At 41.9% G+C, this 15,238-nt stretch overlaps 1 protein-coding gene across 8 annotated transcripts in view; it reads right to left on the bottom strand.

Moving 5' to 3' along the window:
• Window positions 1–15,238, bottom strand: part of FANCC (FA complementation group C) — a 217,563-nt gene that overhangs the window by 151,343 nt on the left and 50,982 nt on the right. For 7 of the 8 annotated variants that reach the window (XM_030919731.1, XM_010372004.2, XM_030919736.1 and 4 more), the window contains one exon: window positions 97–339. In XM_030919731.1, coding sequence (XP_030775591.1) covers window positions 97–261 — 165 coding nt within the window. In that variant the 5' untranslated portion in view covers window positions 262–339. Of the gene's footprint in view, window positions 1–96; window positions 340–1,459; window positions 1,477–15,238 lie in introns of those variants that run through there. The other variant, XM_030919735.1, reaches the window with a different exon arrangement.

The following is a 15,238-nucleotide window of genomic DNA, read 5'->3' as shown; positions in this document are numbered from 1 at the left end:
GCACTTCACCTGACTCCGGTGGCATTCTGTCTTGGTGAAATCTGGCAGAGTCCCTGAAGTCAGAAAATAATTTCATTATTTTGGTCCACTACTTACCATATCTTTCAAGGTTTCATACATCTTCCTCAGGAACTCCTGGAACTGAGTCAGGTGAAGACAGGTGTCTTGCTGGGTTTCCAAAGTGGAAGCCTGATCCCATACAGAAAGCTTCTGCATCCAAAACTGATAATCACAAGAAAGATCTACTGAATCTTGAGCCATCTTGGAAAAAGGGAAAAGATGATGTCCCTTCACAGCAGCCTGTCCAGCACTGAAGGAAATGTTGGGCACACATTAAATCTGTAAGAAAGGGAACAAATGGAAGCATTTCTAAAAGGCTCTTTTATCAGAGCCTTCACAACTCACTGATGGGTGAATGGGGGATTACGAAGAACTAAAATAGCATAGCTTCTATGCTGGAGTCATCTTTGAACTGTTATCAAATGTGTCACCCAGCTGGAGCTCCAATTTTTACCATCTGAACTTTTAATCATGATACTATCATTAGGTGAGAAGTCATTATACCTCCACAGGCACAACATGCTAATTATGCACAAAAAGCACAGCTGATAATACTTTATATCTTTTTAAGGTTGAGCTATTTTTAAATGTTCTGAATATGAAGTTGATTTGAGTATTTTAATGTAATAGGAAATCAAAAACATCCATGAGTGTTTAATAATACTCTGTGCCTAAGAAATCTTTTTGAAGTTCTTATGTTTTATATGAATTTCTGGCTTCTCATTTAGGTGTAAAAAATCTCTATGCATTACTGTCTAATGAATTTTTCCCCCCCGTTTCTCTTCATTTCTTAGAAAAAAGTAAAATAATTAATTCCACATGCAACAATTTAAGCAATCTTTTCAGATTGCTTTATATGCTTGATCTCACTTCATTCACACGAAGAAGCCATATTTTAGTAAAGTAATAATAAATTCCACTTACTGAGGAGGTATACCAGTCCTAAGCAACGTAGATAAAATCTCATAAGCCTGACTTCCTACCCCTGAAGGCCATGCTGAAAAGAACAATGAAGTTACACAGCGAGCCCAAGGTGGAGCTGGCTCAGCAGCTCCAGGTGCCTCTCCCATCCCACACCCCTTCATCGCCCATAGAAGCCAGAAGCAGGAAGCGCAGAGGAGGGAAAGCTGCCTCTCAACAGGTGCAGGCCCTCGCAGGCTCTGACACTCCCCAGGGCAGGCAGGATATTCAGCAATCTAATTTCAAAAGACTGGTGGTAAATAAAGTGAGTTTAAATCCTCAACAGCCATAATTAACAGGTAAAATGCTCCCAATTAAATACCCAAAATATCAACAAAGGCGGTTCCCATTACTAAACAAGAAAACAAGAAAAAACTTGAAACGACTGTACAATTTGGCTGCAGTGCAAAACATCTAGATTGGAAAAGTTTTAAAATACCTAAAAAATGTGCGGTTTTCATGTTCACTTAGGCAGCACACATACTAGAACGTTTACAGTTTTGAGAAGGATCATGTCAAAATGAAAAGAAAGTTTAATAATAGAGCGAATATATGCATATTGTCAAAACGGCACTTAGCCACAAATCCAGGTAATGTCCGTGCCTCCTCATTGTCTTCCTCACCCAAGCCATCAACACCACCTGTCAAGTCTACCACCAAAATAAATGTGTGTGATCTGACTTGACTGCGTGCACTTCCTTCCGCCTCACTGCCGCCCATCCGCCTAGCCCTGGAGTGCTGCACATGTCTACTGCCAGGCTGGGCCCGCCCCTCTCCAATTCATTCTCCATGCAGTAGACAGAAAAAACTTCAGCAAATGTAAATGAGACCAGCACACTCCCCTGGGTAAAACCTCTCCTCACAGCTTCCTTGGAAAGAAATTTAAACTCCCCGTAGATACTCCCAGCTGCTTGGAGTCTTGACCCTGCAAAACATGGCTCCAGCACCCTCTCCGACAGCCCTTGTTTCCTCTCCCCTGGTCACCACGGTCCAGCCCAGGCCTCTCATCTGCTTCATGCACACAACAAATCCTCCCAGGCCTTTCTGCTGATTCCGGATAATTATCCTGGGCTTTATTCGTTCCCTTAGTTACCACTTCCTCTACTGCTGTGTAAATTCCTTGTCTTCCTAGAATGCAGCATATGCCTGGCAAACACTCAAAAAATATTGAATTAAGGAATGAATAATTCACTGGTATTCCTCACAGTACAGTTTTAAGTTAAATGCCACAGCAAAATGCTTCTCCAGATGAAGTAATTTTATTTTCGTGTTATTATTTTTCTAGACAAAATCTCACTCTATCTCCCAGGCTGGAGTGCAGTGGTGCGATGTTGGTTCACTGTAACCTCCACCTCCTGGGTTCAAGTGATTCTCCTGCCTCAGCCTCCCAAATAGCTGTGATTACAGGCACACACAACCACGCCCAACTAATTTTTGTATTTTTAGTAGAGACGGGGTTTCACCATATTGGCTAGGCTGGTCTCGATCTCCTGACCTCAAGTAATCCGCCTGCCTCAGCCTCCCAAAGTGCTGGGATTACAGGCATGAGCCACTCTGCCCAGCCAGTAATTTAATTTTTAAAAGGTAATTCCCCATCAAAAAAATTTTTTAAGTATTTTTATGTTGCCTGTGTGAAATTTAATTAGTAATATCTCATTTTATAAATACAGTAATAGTTTATACTTGGATACATTTATACGATGCTCTTGGCAGTATATTAAATGCTTTATTCACACTGATTTAATCATTACAGCAACACTGTGAAATGGGTACTATTATCACCTCCATTTTACAGAGGCACCAAGAGATTACATAATTGCTCAAAGTAACATTATGTAAAAACTCAAAGGAAATAACTGCTAGTAAACAGCAGAGCTATGCCTGTGGAATACGAATCCAGGGTCTGGCTCTAAAGTTTGTGTCCTTACAGAAATGAACTGCAGGGGCGGGGCGCGGTGGCTCAGCCTGTAATCCCAGCACTTTGGGAGGTCGAGGTGGGTGGATCCCTGAGGTCAAGAGTTTTGAGACCAGCCTGGCCAACATGGTGAAACCCCGTCTCTACTGAAAATAACAAAAATTAGCTGCGCGGGGTGGCAGGAACCTGTAATCCGAGCCACTTGGGCGGCAGAGGCAGGAGACACATCTGAACCCAGGAGGCGGCGGTGCAATGAGCCAAGATTGCACCATTGCACTCCAGCCTGGGAGACAGAGTGAGACTGACTAAAAAAAGAAAGAAAGAAAGAAAGAAACTGCAGAAACAAACGGATGAATTTCTTACATATTTCATGGTACTACATGCAGATCAGTTTAGATATTTGGGAACCCAGTAAAATGAAGAACTTTTTGATAAAAGAGACAAATACTTTATTCAAATAACATTGCAGGCCTGGAACAGTGGCTCATGCCTGTAATCCCAGCACTTTGGCAGGCAGTGACAGGAGCATCACTTGAGGCCAGGAGTTTGAGACCAGCCTGGGCAACAAACCAAGACCCCATCCCTACAAAAAAGAAATTTTTTTAAATTAGCCATGCATGATGGCAGGTGCCTATAGTCCTAGCTACTCTAGAGGCTGAAGCAGGAAGATCGCTTGGACCCAGGAGTTCAAGGCCTCTGTGAGCTAGGGTAACACCACTGCACTCCACACTCCAGCCTGCGTGAGAGAGCCAGACTGTCTCAACAAAAAAAGGCAAACAACCTTTGCTCAGCAATAGAAATGTATCTGATTGTTTTAAATGGAAACAGCTTTAGGAATCATGCAGTGCAGTGATCCTCAATATGCTGCTCCACAGCCTCCGGGGCTGGGGGGTGAAAACACGGTGCTGTGGTTGTGATGACCAGGGAGCGGGGGTGGCAGCTGCTGCCAGCATCTGGTTAATCAAAGCACCTTGTGCCATCAGCCACATGTGGGATGATCACACCTGCTGGGCAAATCCAACCCTGCAGGGAAGCTGAGTCTTGACAGGTGGAACTCAGTCATTCAAAGGCTCTCTTCGTCTAGATCCCCAGAGGTATCTGAGTACACGTTCTTAATAAGGTAAGGTGTTTCTCTCAGCATTTTACACCAGTATTTGTAAATCTTTCACTCCCCATTTTTCTTCTGGCTTCGTTCAAAATAAGAAAGCTTCCTGTATTTGTGGTATGCCGTCTGACATTAACCTGGAATATTCTCAGTAATCACTGTTTCATATATTTCTCTTTTAAAAAATTTTTTATTCCCATAGGTTTTTGGGGAACAGGTGGTATTTGGTTATACGGTAAGTTCTTTAGTGGTGACTTGCGAGATTCTGGTGCACCCATCTCCCACTGTGGAAGACAATTTGTTCATGGACCGGGGCGGGGGCAGCGAGGGGAGGGACGTGTTTTTGGGATGAGAAACTGTTCCACCTCAGACCCTCAGGCATTAGTCACACTCTCACACGGAGCGTGCAATCTAGATCCCCGCACATGCAGTGCACAAGAGGACTCATGCCCCTGTGAGAATCGAACGCCACCACTGATCTGACGGGGAGCGGAGCTCAGCCAGTCACGCTCACTGGCCTACTACTTACCTCCTGCTGTACAGCCTGGTACCCATCTGTGGCCTGGGGCTTGGGGACCCCTGCTTTAGAGGAAAGGAAGATGTGCTATTGGGAAGGTGTGCGTGAATGGCACCAAGATGCTGGCAATATTCTATTTCCTGACCTGCGTGGCAATGACTATGTATTCACATTTTAACAATTCACCAAAGTATAAATCATGTTTATATGCCTTTCAATATGTTACTTTCCACAATTAAAAAATAGTTTTTAAATCTTCCACAAGCTGGCATGATGGCCAAATAGGAAAAGCTCCGGTCTGCAGCTGCCAATGGGATCAATGCAGAAGGCAGGTGATTTCTGCATTTCCAACTGGGGTGCCCAGGTCGTCTCACTGGGACTGGTTAGACAGTGGGTGCATCCCACGGAGGGCAAGCAGAAGCCAGGTGGGGTGTCGCCTCACCCAAGAAGCACAAGGGGTTGGGGAACTCCCTCCCCTAGCCAAGGGAAGCCGTGAGGGACTGTGCCGTGAGGAATGGTGCATTCCAGCCCAGATACTACGCTTTTCCCAGGGTCTTCGCAACCTGCAGACCAGAAGATTCCCTTGGGTGCCTACACCACCAGGGCCCTGGGTTTTAAGCACAAAACTAGGCGGCCTTTTGGGCAGACACCAAGCTAGCTGCAGGAGTTTTTTCATATACCAGTGGCTCCTGGAACACCAGCAAGACAGAACCGTTCACTCCCCTGGAAAGGGGGCTGAAGCCAGGTGGCCAAGTGGTGTAGCTCAGGGGATCCCACCCCCAAGGAGCCCAGCAAGCTAAGATCCATTGGCTTGAAATTCTTGCTACCAGAACGGCAGTCTGAAGTCATCCTGGGATGCTTGAGCTTGGTGGGGGAGGGGCATCCCCCATTACTGAGGCTTGAATAGGTGGTTCTCCCCTCACAGTGTAAACAAAGCCGCAGGGATGTGCGGACTGGGCAGAGCCCACCACAGCTCCACAAAGCCACTGTAGCTGACTGCCCCTCTAGATTCCTCCTCTCTGGGCAGGGCATCTCTGAAAGTAAGGCAACAGCCCCAGTCAGGGGCTTATAGATCAAACTCTCATCTCCCTGAGACAGAGCACCTGGGGGAAGGGGCGGCTGTGGGCATGGCTTCAGACAACTTAAACGTTCCTGCCTGCTGGCTCTGAAGAGAGCAGCACATCTCCCAGAACAGCACTCGAGCTCTGCTAAGGGACAGACTGCCTCCTCAAGTGGGTCCCTGATCCCCGTGCCTCCTGACAGGGAGACACCTCCAAGCAGGGGTCGAAAGACACCTCATGTAGGAGAGCTCCGGCTGGCATCTGGCAGGTGCCCCTCTGGGATGAAGCTTCCAGACGAAGGATCAGGCAGCAATATTTGCTGCTCTGAAACCTCCACTGGTGATACCCAGGCAAACGGGGTCTGGAAGGGACCTCCAGCAAACTCTAGCAGAGGGGCCTGACTGTTAGAAGGAAAACGAACAAACAGAAAGGAACAGCATCAACATCAACAAAAACCCCATCCAAAGGTCACCAACGTCAAAGACCAAAGGTAGATAAATCCATGAAGATAAGGAAAAACCAGCACAAAAAGGCTGATAATTCCAAAAACCTTGAAAGGATCACAACTCCTCTCCAGCAAGGGAACAAAACTGGACGGAGAATTAGTTTGACAAATTGACACAAGCATTTTTTAACACAATGCAAGGAAGCTAAGAACCTTGAAAAAAGATTACAGGAACTCCTAACTAGAATGACATAAATGACCTGATGAAGCTGAAAAACACATCACGAGAACTTCGTGACGCATACAGAAGTATCAACAGCTGAATTGATCAAGCAGAAGAAAGGATATCAGAGAGTAAAGATCAACTTAATGACATGAAGCGTGAAGACAAGGTTAGACAACAAAGAATGACAAGGAAAAAGCAAAGCCTCCAAGAAATTTAGGACTATGTGAAAAGACCAAACCTGCATTTAATTGGTGTATAGTGTACCTGAAAGTGACAGGCAGAATGGAACCAAACTGGAAAACACTCTTCAGGATATCATCCAGGAGAACTTCCCTAACCTACAAAGACAGGCCAACATTCAAATTCAGGAAATACAGAGAATGTCACAAAGATACTCCTCGAGAAGAGTAACCCCAAGACACATAATTGTCAGATTCACCAAAGATGAAATGAAGGAAAAAATGTTAAGGGCAGCCAGAGAGAAAGGTCGGGTTACCCACAAAGTGAAGCCCATCAGACTAACAGCAGATCTCTCTGCAGAAACCCTACAAGCCAGAAGAGAGTGGGGGCCAATATTCGACATTCTTAAAGAAATTTCAACCCAGAATTTTATATCCAGCCAAACTAAGCTTCATAAGCGAAGGAGAAAAAAAATTCTTTGCAGATAGGCAAAGGCTGAGAGATTCTGTCACCACCAGGCCTGCCTTACAAGAGCTCCTGAAGGAAGTATTAAATATGGAAAGGAAAACCCAGTACCAGCCACTGCAAAAAAATACCAAATTGTAAAGACCATCAACACAATGAAGAAATGCCATCAAATAGGCAAAATAACCAGCTAGCATCATAATGATAGGATCAAATTCACACATAAAAATATTAACTTTAAATGTAAATGGGCTAAATGCCCCAATTAAAAGACACAGACTGGCAAACTGGATAAAGAGTCAAGACCCATCAGTGTGCTGTGTTCAGGAGACCCATCTCACGTGCAAAAACACACATAGGCTCAAAATAAATGGATGGAGGAATATTTACCAAGCAAATGGAAAGCAAAAAAAAAAACAAAAAACAAAAAAAAAAGCAGGGGTTGCAATCCTAGTCTCTGATAAAACAGATTTTAAACCAACAAAGATCAAAAAAGACAAAGAAGGCCATTATAATGGTAAAGGGATCAATGCAACAAGAGCTAAGTATCCTAAATATATGTGCACCCAACACAGGAGCACCCAGACTCATAAAGCAAGTTCTTAGAGACCTACAAACAGACTTAGACTCCCACACAGTAATAGTGGGAGACTTTAACACCCCACTGTCATATGAGACAGATCAATGAGACAGATCAATGAGACAGAAAATTAACAAGGATATTCAGGACTTGAACTCAGCTCTGGACCAAGTGGACCTAATAGACATCTACAGAACTCTCCACCCCAAATCAACAGAATATACATTCTTCTCAGAACCACATCACATTTATTTTAAAATTGACCACATAATTGGAAGTAAAACACTCCTCAGCAAAAGCAAAAGAACAGAAATTATAACAAACTGTCTCTCAGATCACAGTGCAATAAAATTAGAACTCAGGATTAAGAAACTCACTCAAAACTGCACAACTACATGGAAACTGAACAACCTGCTCCTGAATGACTACTGGGTAAATAATGAAATGAAGGCAGAAATAAGTAAGTTATTTGAAACCAATGAGAACAAAGACACAACCAGAATCTCCGGGACACAGCTAAAGCAGTGTTTAGAGGGAAATTTATAGCACTAAAATGCCCACAGGAGAAAGCGGGAAAGATCTAAAATTGACACCCTAACATCACAATTAAAAGAACTAGAGAAGCAAGAGCAAACACATTCAAAAGCTAGCAGAAGACAAGAAATAACTAAGAGCAGAGCAGAACTGAAGGAGATAGACACAAGAAAAACTCTTCAAAAAAATCAGTGAATCCAGGAGCTGGTTTTTGGAAAAGATTAACAAAACAGACCACTAGCCAGACAAAGAAGAAAAGAGAGAAGAATCAAATAGACATAATAAAAAATGATAAAGGATATCACCACTGATCCCACAGAAATACAAGCTACTTTCAGAGAATACTATAAACACCCCTACACAAATAAACTAGAAAATCTAGAAGAAATGGATAAATTCCTGGACACATACACCCTCTCAAGACTAAACCAGGAAGTTGAATCCCTGAATAGACCAATAACAAGTTCTGAAATTGAGGCAGTAATTAGTAGCCTACCAATCAAAAAAAGCCCAGGACCAGGCAGATTCACAGCTGAATTCTACCAGAGGTACAAAGAGAAGCTGGTACCATTCCTTCTGAAACTATTCCAAACAACAGAAAAAAAGGGACTCCTCCCTAACTCATTTTATGAGGCCAGCATCATCCTGATACCAAACCTGGCAGAGACACAATAAAAAAAGAAAATTTCAGGCCAATTCCCTGATGAACATTAATGCAAAAATCCTCACTGAAGTACTGGCAAGCCAAATCCAGCAACACATCAAAAAGTTTATCCACCACAATCAAGTCAGCTTCATCCCTGGGATGCAAGGCTGGTTTGACATACACAAATCAATAAACGTAATCCATCACATAAACAGAACCAATGACAAAAACCACATGATTATCTCAAAAGATGCAGAAAAGGCCCGCAACAAAATTCAACAGCCCTTCGTGCTAAAAACTCTCAATAAACTAGGTATTGATGGGACGTATCTCAAAATAACAAGAGCTATTTATGACAAACACACAGCCAGTATCATACTGAATGGGCAAAAGCTGGAAACATTCCCTTTGAAAACTGGTACAAGTCAAAGATGCCCTCTCTCATCACTCCTATTCAACACAGCGTTGGAATTTCTGGCCAGGGCAATCAGGCAAGAGAAAGAAATAAAGGGTATTCAAATAGGAAGAGAGGAGGTCAAATTGTCCCTGTTTGCAGATGACATGATTGTGTATGTAGAAAACCCCATCGTCTCAGCCCAAAATCTCCTTAAGCTGATAAGCAACTTCAGCAAAGTCTCAAGACACAAAATCAATGTGCAAAAATCACAGGCATTCCTATACACCAACAACAAATAAACAGAGACCCAAATCGTGAGTGAACTCCCATTCACAACTGCTACAAAGAGAATAAAATACCTAGGAATTCAACTTACAAGGGATGTGAAGGACTTCTTCAAGGAGAACTACAAACCATTGCTCAAGGAAATAAGAGAGGACACAAACAGATGAAAACATATTCCATGCTCACTCATAGGAAGAATAAATATCGTGAAAATGGCCATACTGCCCAAAGTAATTTATAGATTCAATGCCATCCCCATTAAGCTACCACTGACTTTCTTCACAGAATTAGAAAAAACTACTTTAATGGAACCAAAATAAGTCCATATTGCCAAGACAATCCTAAGCAAAAAGAACAAAGCTGGAGGCATTGCACTACCTGACTTCTAACTACATACTACAAGGCTACAGTAACCAAAACGGCATGGTACTGGTACCAAAACAGATATATAGGCTAATGGAACAGAACAGAAGGCTCAAAAATAACTCCACCCATCTACAACCACCTGATCTTGGACAAACCTGACAAAAACAAGCAATGGGAAAAGGATCCCCTATTTAATAAATTTTGTTGAGAAAATTGGCTAGCCATATGCAGAAAACTAAATTGGGACCCCTTCCTTACACCTTATACAAAAATTAACTCAAGATGCATTAAATACTTAAACATAAGACCTAAAACCATAAAAACCCTAGAAGAAAACCTAGGCAATACCATTCAGGACATAGGCATGGGCAAGGACTTCATGACTACAACACCAAAAGCAATGGCAGCAAAAGCCAAAATTGACAAATGAGATCTAATTAAACGAAAGAACTTCTGCACAGCAAAAGAAACTACCATCAGAGTGAACGGGCAACCTACAGAATGGGAGTAAATTTTTGCAATCTATCCACCTAAGGGCTAATACCCAGAATCTACAAGGAACTTAAGCAAATTTACGAGAAAAAAACAACCCCATCAAAAAGTGGGCAAAGGATATGAAAAGACACTTCTCAAAAGAACACATTTATGCAGCCAACAAACATATGAAAAAAAGCTCATCATCACTGGTCATTAGAGAAATGCAAATCAAAACCACAATGAGATACCATCTCACGCCAGTTAGAATGGCGATCATTAAAAAGTCAGGAAACAATAGATGCTGAAGAGGATGTGGAGAAACAGGAATGCTTTTACACTGTTGGTAGGAGTGTAAACTGCTTCAATCATTGTGGAAGACAGTGTGGAGATTCCTCAAGGATCTAGAACCAGAAACACCATTTGACCCAGCAATCCCATTACTGGGTATATACCCAAAGGATTAGAAATCATTCTACTATAAAGACACATGTATGTTTATTGCAGCACTATTCACAATAGCAAAGACTTGGAACCAACCCAAATGCCCATCAATGATAGACTGGATAAAGAAAATGTGGCACATATACACCATGGAATACTATGCAGCCATAAAAAACGATAAGTTCATGTCCTCTGCAGGGACATGGATGAAGCTGGAAACCATCATTCTCAGCAAACTAACACAGGAACAGAAAACCAAACACCGCATGTTCTCACTCATAAGTGGGAGCTGAACGATGAGAACACATGGACACAGGGCGGGGAATATCACACACCAGGGCCTGTCAGGGGGTTGAGGGGCTAGGGAGGGATACCATTAAGAGAAATACCTAATGTAGATGACAGGTTGATGTGTGCAGCAAACCACCATGGCACGTGTATACCTGTGTAACAAACTTGCACATTCTGCACATGTATCCCAGAACTTAAAGTATAATAATAATAATAATAATAATAATAATAATAATAATAAATTTCCAGATACACATGTACCGTAAAAACATCACCCATAGGCAAAGAAGAAAGGAAAAAGTATGATGGTTTATAAATGTGAATCAAGATGGACAGTACTTGATGAAGACAATAAAAGTTTTCAAATTGTTGAAATGTATTTCTGTTTTTTTTTACCTGAGTTCGCTGTCTGAAAATATTAAAACCACCCACCAGGATGGGCAGCGACAACAGTCCTAGCACTTGCTCCCTCTTTTTCCTTCTAGTCCTCAAATAATGACTCCACTTTTCCAGTCCTGGCTTTAAGGAGGGGAAAATCCAAAACCTGCTTCCTGGACCCCCCATCTTACCTTTATGGCTACTGTTTTGCTCCAGAGGGCTTTGTCACAAAGAGTGAGAGACATTCAATTCACTACTCAGGGAAGAACAAGACAGTGTCATACTAAAGAAGACATATAAGGTGGCTTCCGTGCAGCTCCAAAAAATGCATGCCTTGAAAAACGGGGCTGATTCTTCAGATTTATGGTAATTTCAACTTTTTTCACAAATGTACTACTTTTTTTTTTATCCCAGATAATCTACAAACCTATTAGACAATTGACAGCTGACTATATTTTTTGCTCAATACCAAAATCCTTTATCTTGCTCCAGATGTAAGTCCTTGACTTTCTTATGATTCTGCCTAGTGTCTGTACCTAAATTCATTTCATTACTAGCTCTTAGAGAAATACTGTTTAGAATAAGAAATAAAAAAGGTAAATGTTGTATAACATATTTCCCAAAAACTCAAGATGTTAACAAGTATTCTGTGCATACACGCACAGCATTTACTAATGTAGCAAAAGCAACTGGCATGAAAAATTAGAAAGAAATCCACATTTTCCATTTCTTGAGGAATGTCTTTTACCCAGTCCCTAAGGAATCAAAACGAACCACGATTTCACCTTCTCCACGTACGCAGACTAAAAACAACAGAAGCTGTTAGATCCCCAAGTATTTCCAGGAGAAAATAAAGAAATTAAATAAAGACCTTCAGAAATTCCTATGCAGAGGGGACTAAAGCAATGTCGTATGAGCAGAGATGCAGACGCTGGAACAGAAGGCCGTGTCCAGTGAAGGATCCATACATGCTTGATCCTGTCCGTTTCCTACCAGGTGGGAGCGGATGCTTCAGAAGCAGGAAGAGGTGAGGGGTGGGATAAAGTACCAAGGGAAGCCAGCCATGGGGCCATGCAAACATCCGAGATACTGAAAAGGAACTGGTTCACAATGGCATCAGTTTAGGACCACTGCCACTGCCCTTCTACTCACACATATAAATTGCTCAAGAGTTTGCTTGCAAAGTACTATTTTACAAACTCAAATCGCCATGGTACGAAGATACACCACTATCCACAAGGGCTCACAGTCTGAGTCACCAAGATAACATGGCTCAGATTCAAAGTACAGCAGGCAACAGAGTATTACCTCAGGACTAAAGGTTGCTCATTTTGGTGAATTTCTATCCTTTAGGAGAAGGATATATTCAAAAACGTCATGGAAAATGTACCTCACAAGAATACGGAGCTCACCAAGCACAATTCATGAGAGCAGAAGGAAGCGAAAGCATCAAAGCGCTTGAGCAGTGTCTGAAAAAAGGCAACAAAGAGGGAGGAGACACTGGGTGACAGGCTGGGGCCACGCACCCTAATTTATTCAAAACAAACAGAAAACCATCTCCCTTCACTTAGAATGGCCACTACCAGGAAAACAACAAGCGCTGACGAGGACACAGAGAAACCAGACCTCTCGAGCACTGCTGGTGGGAATGTAAAATGGTGCAGCGGCTACAAAAGACAGTATGGTGGTTCCTAAAAAAACTAGACATAGAATTACCATTGATCCAGCAATCCCACTTCTAGGTATATATCCAAAAGAATTAAAAGCAGGGTTTCAAAGAGATTTTGTACACCCAGCTTCATAGCAGCGCAATAGCCAGAAGTGAGAACAACTCAAATATCCATCAGTGGAGAAAAGGATACATGAAGTGTGGTGTATGCACACACTGGAATATCATTCAGCCTTAAAGAGGAATGTAATTCTGATACACACAGGAATAAATCTTGAAAACACTATGCTAAGTGAAATCAGACAGACGCGGAAGGACAGATAGTCTATGAATCCACACAGATGAGGTACCTACAACAGTCAAATTCACAGAGTCAAATTAATTCATGAGGGGAGACGGTAAGGGAATGTTACTGCTTAATGGGTCGAGTTTCTGTTTGGGATAACAGGAAACTGGAGGGCGGAGGGCGGCAATGGTTAAACAATGTTCATGTAATCAATGCCACTGAATTACACATAAAAGTGGTTAAGACGGTTACAATCTTATTTATATTTACCACAATTAAAAAACCAACAACACACAAACGACAAACCTAGAGTGTCTCCAGTCATGGCTGGCCCAGCAGAGGTGGGGCCTGGAGAACATGCTGCACCCCTGCCCTGCCCTCCTCTCAGGGCCCCTCACAACAGTGCTGCACACCCTCCTAGTCTTCCACCCAGAAGCCCTAAGCCCTCCATTTCCTCTTTGTTAAGAGTTTTGTCCAGGCATCTCAGGGCCACGTCTTAGGGAGACTGGGATATCCCCCAGTGCTAGGGGTGAATCTGGATTCTCACAGACCAGGTAATTTCAAATGTTTTGTTCTCAGGGTCCATTTACACCCTTCAGCATTACTGAAGACCCCAAAGAGTTTTATATATAAAATACATACATAAATATATATTTTTAAATATACAAATATATAAACATATATATTTAAAAAATATATATATATTTAAAAATATATTAAAAATATATTTATATGTTTCAATATATAAAAATATAAAATATATACATTTAAATATATAAAATATAAAATGTATACATTTAAATATATAACTATATAGAACATATACCTTTAAACATATAACTATAGAATATATACATTTAAATATATAACTATATAAAATATATATTTACACATATATAAATACATATACACACACACACCTGACAGAGTATGTATATATACTCTTCAGATGACTTTGTGAAGAATTAAGGATATATATATCAATATTTACCACCGGAAACGGAAACTGAGAAAAATTAAAAAGACAAAATATACAAACACACGTTCCATTAGCTGTCAGAGCGAAGTCATCATCATCCATCATGTAACCTCTCGACAAGGTCACCGCACACTAGTGAGAGAATGCGAGTGGAAAAGGCAGATAGCAGCTTAGCATTATTTAAAAACAGTTTTACCTTGTGAACCTCCTGAAAGGGTCTCGGGGATCCCGGGCCCTCAGCCACATTTCAGGAATGGCCAGTACGGACCGGTCACGGTGTTTACTTTTGCTCTCCTATCAAACTGCGGGAACGGGCATGTGACGGAACTACAGGGCATGATCACCAAACTTCAATGAAAGGCTTCTCAGTGTTCCTGTTTTAAATGAGTTCACTTTTTTCCATATCTGACACAGTCGCGTCTTTGGGTGACACTCAGAATGGTAAAAGTCACCTTGAGACCCAGGGATAAGGAAGCCTGGAGGACTGGCCAACGTACTGCAAACAGCAAGGAAGAATCACAGCCCGGTGTCCTCCCAGTGTGGTTGAGACAAGGAAGGAGTCGACTGACTGTGAACTGCTCTTGTTGCTGAATCCACCATTCTTGGCTTTCCTGTGACTTGCAATTAAACACGTCCTAGCTGACACATCTTAGCACCTAGTCTGCTGAGCATATTTTGAAACCCACGAACCCACACAGTGCCTGGCACATGGTAGGAGCGTGATAAATACACACCGAACAAATGTAGGGAAAATAAATCCATAAAAAAAACCACCAAGGTTGTTGCAGAAGAAAAATAAAATAAAACAGATAAAATTCAGATTGATTTTATGTTGACAGAAACCCTTGTAGCTCCAAGATTGTTAACATTTAAAATAAAGCTCATTTTAAGCCACACAAAAGTAGCTATATGTGGTACCTGTCGGGGGCACAAGAGTCTAAGAATGCTTTCGTTTGGTCTAAAACGTCTCTAACC

This window comes from Rhinopithecus roxellana, chromosome 16 (assembly GCF_007565055.1).
Source record: "Rhinopithecus roxellana isolate Shanxi Qingling chromosome 16, ASM756505v1, whole genome shotgun sequence".
Lineage (NCBI taxonomy): Eukaryota > Metazoa > Chordata > Mammalia > Primates > Cercopithecidae > Rhinopithecus > Rhinopithecus roxellana.
The sequence above is the reverse complement of the archived record's forward strand: the minus strand, read 5'-3'. Positions and strand labels throughout refer to the sequence as shown.